At 47.9% G+C, this 6322-nt stretch overlaps 1 protein-coding gene across 1 annotated transcript in view; it reads right to left on the reverse strand.

Moving 5' to 3' along the window:
* The window catches only part of LOC112240717 (zinc finger protein 239-like), a 37629-nt gene extending 31555 nt beyond the window's left edge, over positions 1 to 6074 (reverse strand). Inside the window, exon 1 of the mRNA XM_042316435.1 lies at positions 5899 to 6074. Coding sequence (XP_042172369.1) covers positions 5899 to 5932 — 34 coding nt within the window. The 5' untranslated portion in view covers positions 5933 to 6074. The remainder of the gene's footprint in view (positions 1 to 5898) is intronic.
* Positions 6075 to 6322: the final 248 nt, after the last annotated feature.

Genomic DNA, 6322 nt, shown 5'->3' on the forward strand with positions numbered 1-6322 from the left:
CCACTAGGCTACCGGCCGCTTGTGAGTGCATTTAACACTACTTTCTGATTATAATTGTAAGGCTCGTTTAAATGTCCTGCTTAATCTAGTGTTTGCGTCATCGTCGCAAATCAACTGCTTTATCATTTTTAAAAACAATTCAACCAGTAAGATTATCATTGTCTAGCTTTTGCTACCAGCCTGACAATGAGTGTGTTAGCATTCAAGCTAACAAATGTTGCATCCAAAATACGGATTTTGCAACTATCACAACCAAATATCTTAGCGACTGTTCAAGCAACAATCAAAACAATTGTAAGCCTATGAGAACCCCAACAAGTAATAACCTGGTAAATCTAGACTGTTGAATGGTCCCAGAAGGTGAACAGTTTATTTAGAAGTAATAACCTGGTAAATCTAGACTGTTGAATGGTCCCAGATGGTGAACAGTTTATTTAGTAATAACCTGGTAAATCTAGACTGTTGAATGGTCCCAGATGGTGAACAGTTTATTTAGTAATAACCTGGTAAATCTAGACTGTTGAATGGTCCCAGATGGTGAACAGTTTATTTAGTAATAACCTGGTAAATCTAGACTGTTGAATGGTCCCAGATGGTGAACAGTTTATTTAGTAATAACCTGGTAAATCTAGACTGTTGAATGGTCCCAGATGGTGAACAGTTTATTTAGTAATTTTGAATGGTTGGTCAGTATATTTTAATTATTTGTTGAATTCACAGTTTATTTAGGGTGTGTAAATCTAGACTGTTGAATGGTCCCAGATGGTGAACAGTTTATTTGTAATAATTGGGGTTTTTTGAATGGTCCCAGATTGGGATTGTGGCTGATTAGGGGTGTGTCTAGCATAGGCTTGGCTGCCTGAGGCGGTTCTCAATCAGAGTCAGGTGATTCTCGTTGTCTCTGATTGGGAACCATATTTAGGTAGCCTGGGTTTTACTGTGTATTTTGTGGGTGATTGTTCCTGTCTTTGTGTTTGCACCAGATAGGGCTGTTTCGGTTTTCATTATTTCATTTCGTTAGTTTTGTAGTTTCTGTATGTATAGGTTTTCCTTCATTAAAATATATCATGAATCATCATCACGCTGCATTTTGGTCTGATCCTTGTTCTACCTCTTCGTCAGAGGAGGAGATAGAAGAGAGCCGTTACAGAATCACCCACCACACCCGGACCGAGTGGCGTGGTAACAGGCAGCGACAGCAGGAGCAGCGAAAGGAGGAATGGACATGGGAGGACGTTATGGACAGCAGGAGTATGGAGTATACGACTTGGGAGGAAATAGACAGGTGGGCGGTCGACCCAGAGAGAGTGCCGGAGCCCGCCTGGGATACGCTGGAGCAGTGCGAAGAGGACTATAGGAGAATTGAGTCGAAGAGAAAGACACGGCGGCGCAGAAAGAAACCCGAAAAGCAGCCCCAAGAATTTATTGGGGGGGGGGGGCTCAGGGAGAGAGTGGCAGAGTCAGGAGTCAGACCTGAGCCAACTCTCCCTGTTAATCGTGAGGAGCAGCGATCAAAGGACTTCTGGACTTGGGAAGAGATATTGGACGGAAAAGGACCCTGGGCACAGCCTGGTGAATATCGACGCCCCAAAGAAGAACTGGAGGCGGTGAGAGCGGAGAGGCGCTGGTATGAAGAGGCAGCACGGCGACGCGGATGGAAGCCTGAGAGTCACCCCAAAAAATGTATTGGGGGGGGCTCACAGGGAGTATGGCGATGCCAGGTAGGAGACCTGCGCAAACTCCCTGTGCTTACCGGGGGGCTAAAGAGACCGGGCAGGCACCGTGTTATGCTAGTGAGCGCACGGTGTCTCCAGTGCGGGTGCATAGCCCGGTAAGGTACATACCAGCTCTTCGTATTAGCCGGGCTAGAGTGGGCATCGAGCCAAGTAAGGTTGGGCAGGCTCGGTGCTCAAGAGCTCCAGTGCGCCTGCACGGTCCGGTCTATCCAGAGCCACCTCCACACACCAGTCCTCCGGTAGCAGCTCCCCGCACCAGGCTTCCTGTGCGTGTCCTCGATCCAGTACCACCAGTTCCAGCATCACACACCAGGCCTTCAGTGCGCCTCGCCTGTTCAGCACAGCCAGAGCCATCCTTCTCTCTAGCGCTGTCGGAGCCTCCCGCCTGTTCAGCGCAGCCCGCGTTTTCCTCCTCTCCTGCGCTGTCGGAGTCTCCCGCCTGTTCAGCGCTTCCAGAGCCTTCCTCCTCTACAGCGCTGCCGGAGCCTCCTGCCTGTTCAACGCAGCCAGAGCTGCCAGGTTGCATGGAGCAGCCAGTCTGCATAGAGCTGCCAGTCTGCATAGAGCAGCCAGAGCTGCCAGTCTGCATGGAGCAGCCAGAGCTGCCAGTCTGCATGGAGCAGCCAGAGCTGCCAGTCTGCATAGAGCTGCCAGTCTGCATAGAGCAGCCAGAGCTTCCAGTCTGCATGGAGCAGCCAGAGCTGTCAGTCTGCATGGAGCAGCCAGAGCAGCCAGTCTGCATGGAGAAGCCAGAGCTGTCAATCTGCATGGAGCAGCCAGAGCTGTCAATCTGCATGGAGCAGCCAGAGCTGCCAGTCTGCATGGAGAAGCCAGAGCTGTTACACTGGTAAATCTAGACTGTTGAATGGTCCCAGATGGTGAACAGTTTATTTGGTAATAACCTGGTAAATCTAGACTGTTGAATGGTCCCAGATGGTGAATATCAGTTATTTTCTCCCACGGTGGTCATTCTACTTGTTTATGACGTGACTCTGAGTCATCAGGTTGCCATGGGCTACATGGGGTGTTTTGGTTTCACTCTGGGTTGAGTAAACAAACAGAGAGGGGGACAAAGCCTCTCCTATTTCAGTGGCTGATAATACAGGGGGCGATCCAGGATTGGTCCATTTTAGTTTTAAACTAATACTATACAGTATATGAGTTTCTATTAATGAAGAGGACAATGTGTGACATTGGGATCACATTTCTTAATGATTGAAAAAACATTTAATGCAGTTCCACATGTGAACGTACAGGGACAAATGTTATAATCTCCACCCGGCACAGCCAGAAGAGGACTGGCCACCCCTCAGAGCCTGGTTCCTCTCCACCCGGCACAGCCAGAAGAGGACTGGCCACCCCTCAGAGCCTGGTTCCTCTCTAGGTTTCTAATCTCCACCCGGCACAGCCAGAAGAGGACTGGCCACCCCTCAGAGCCTGGTTCCTCTCCAGGTGTATAATCTCCACCCGGCACAGCCAGAAGAGGACTGGCCTGGTTCCCTCCCCCTCAGAGCCTGGTTCCTCCCGGTTCCTCTCCACCCGGCACAGCCAGCCAGAAGAGGACTGGCCCCCCTCAGAGCCTGGTTCCTCTCCACCCGGCACAGCCAGAAGAGGACTGGCCCCCCTCAGAGCCTGGTTCCTCTCCTCCACCGGCACAGCCAGAAGAGGACTGGCCCCCCTCAGAGCCTGGTTCCTCTCCACCCGGCACAGCCAGAAGAGGACTGGCCCCCTCAGAGCCTGGTTCCTCTCCACCCGGCACAGCCAGAAGAGGTGGTTCCTCTCCCCTCCAGAGCCTGGTTCCTCTCCACCCGGCACAGCCAGAAGAGGACTGGCCACCCCTCAGAGCCTGGTTCCTCTCCAGGTGTATAAGCCTGGTTCCTCAGGTGTATAATCCACCCGGCACAGCCAGAAGAGGACTCCACCCGTTCCTCTCCCAGGTGTATAATCTCCACCCGAGCACAGCCAGAAGAGGACTGGCCACCCCTCATAGCCTGGTTCCTCTCCAGGTGTATAATCTCCACCCGGCACAGCCAGAAGAGGACTGGCCACCCCTCATAGCCTGGTTCCTCTCCAGGTGTATAATCTCCACCCGGCACAGCCAGAAGAGGACTGGCCACCCCTCATAGCCTGGTTCCTCTCCAGGTGTATAATCTCCACCCGGCACAGCCAGAAGAGGACTGGCCACCCCTCAGAGCCTGGTTCCTCTCCAGGTGTATAATCTCCACCCAGTACAGCCAGAAGAGGACTGGCCACCCCTCAGAGCCTGGTTCCTCTCCAGGTGTATAATCTCCACCCGGCACAGCCAGAAGAGGACTGGCCACCCCTCAGAGCCTGGTTCCTCTCCAGGTGTATAATCTCCACCCGGGAGTTTTTCCAGCCAGAAGAGGACTGGCCACACCTCATAGCCTGGTTCCTCTCCAGGTGTATAATCTCCACCCGGCACAGCCTTTGAGAGGACTGGCCACCCCTCAGCCTGGTTCCTCTAGGTTTTGGCCTTTCTAGGTGTATAAGGCTGGGTTTCTGTACAGCACTTTGAGATATCAGCTGATGTAAGTAGGGCTTTATAAATACATTCGATTTGATATATACACTGAGTGTACAAAACATTATGAACAGCTGCTCTTTCCATGACAGACTGACCAGGTGAATCCAGGTTAAAGATCCTTATTGATGATATTTGTTAAACCCAGTCCAATCAGATGAATGGGAGGAGACAGGTTAACCACCTAGAGCTGAAAACGAATTAGCATAATACAAAACCCACCATTTAAAAGTAGGCCGTCATTGTAAATAAGAAAAGTTTTAAATAAACTTTTAAATAAATACATAAAAAAATGTGTCTGTTTAAACTGCAGTGAAAAGTGATAGAGATACATCAGGGTTTTTCAGACCATGAGACATCCTAAAAATCAGTCTTCTCACAAAAAACATCTGAACAGTTTTTAGCTACACAATAATATGACCCCTCTGTAGAAAGGTAAGTCTCTCACCAACACGTACATGTGGACATAATATGATCCCTCTGTAGAAAGGTAAGTCTCTCACCAACACGTACATGTGGACATAATATGATCCCTCTGTAGAAAGGTAAGTCTCTCACCAACACGTACATGTGGACATAATCCCTCAGATGAGTTCTCTCCCTCTGCACAGACAGGTTAAAGATAGAAAGGTAAGTCTCTCCCAACACGTACATGTGGACATAATATGATCCCTCTGTAGAAAGGTAAGTCTCTCACCAACACGTACATGTGGACATAATATGATCCCTCTGTAGAAAGGTAAGTCTATCACCAACACGTACATGTGGACATAATATGATTCTGTAGAAAGGTAAGTCTCTCACCAACACGTACATGTGGACATAATATGATCCCTCTGTAGAAAGGTAAGTCTCTCACCAACACGTACATGTGGACATAATATGATCCCTCTGTAGAAAGGTAAGTCTCTCACCAACACGTACATGTGGACATAATATGATCCCTCTGTAGAAAGGTAAGTCTCTCACCAACACGTACATGTGGACATAATATGATCCCTCTGTAGAAAGGTAAGTCTCTCACCAACACGTACATGTGGACATAATATGATCCCTCTGTAGAAAGGTAAGTCTCTCACCAACACGTACATGTGGACACACAGAAGCCTGACAAGACTGGTCTGAAGGTAAAAGGTGAAATAAAACATGTCAACCGACCAAGTCTCAGGGCTGACACTTTGTTGCTGATTAAATCCCACATCAAATCTGCAGTTGTGACAATAACAAAGCTGTCATTCCACCACTGTTTTGGTAATAAGATGATGGATGGGACTGGAGAAATGTAACTATTTCAACATTCATAGACAGACTTATGGATACAAGGACTGACCATCCATGATATCAACATGATAGTTTTAACCATGTTGAGGAATACAGTGTTAAAGATTTACATTATTTGTTAAACCCAGTAAAAAATCAGATGATTTGGGTTCTGAGACAGGTTAACAACAGTTGAACTAAACAAAATGAGGCATTTTATATTCTTCAAGAATCAATGGCTATAAATAAATAATTTAAAAGTCAAAATATGGATGTTGTAATTACAGATTTCCCCTTTAACACCAAACATCAGTTCAACAACTGCAGAGTTTGTGCCTCTGTTTTTAAGACAGTACTTACTAGTGTTAATCAGGGCCCGGTTTTCCAAAAGCATCTTATGACTAAATTCATCATTAGAACTATTGGATGCCTTAAGATGGCTTTGGGAAACCGGGCCCAGATATCCAGTTTCCTCCTCTTCTTCCTCCTCCTTTTTCAATGTGACAGTCACCTCTTCCTCCTCCTCTTTCACTCCAAAAACCGCAGCCTCCTCTTTCTCCTCTTCTTTTACTGTAACATCCTCCTCCTCTTTCACTCTGAACGAGTCTTCCTCTTCTTTAACTGAAACGTCTTTCTCTTCTTCTTTCACCGTAACAGACTCACCCTCTACTTGTTTTTGTATTGTAACTTCCTCCTCCTCTTTCACCAGACCCTCTTTCTCCGTCCAGCAGACCTCCTCTTCTTTATCAGGAGGAGAGCAGCTTAGTGAACTCATGGTCGGGGA

This window comes from Oncorhynchus tshawytscha, unplaced genomic scaffold, assembly GCF_018296145.1.
Source record: "Oncorhynchus tshawytscha isolate Ot180627B unplaced genomic scaffold, Otsh_v2.0 Un_contig_2380_pilon_pilon, whole genome shotgun sequence".
Taxonomy (NCBI): domain Eukaryota; kingdom Metazoa; phylum Chordata; class Actinopteri; order Salmoniformes; family Salmonidae; genus Oncorhynchus; species Oncorhynchus tshawytscha.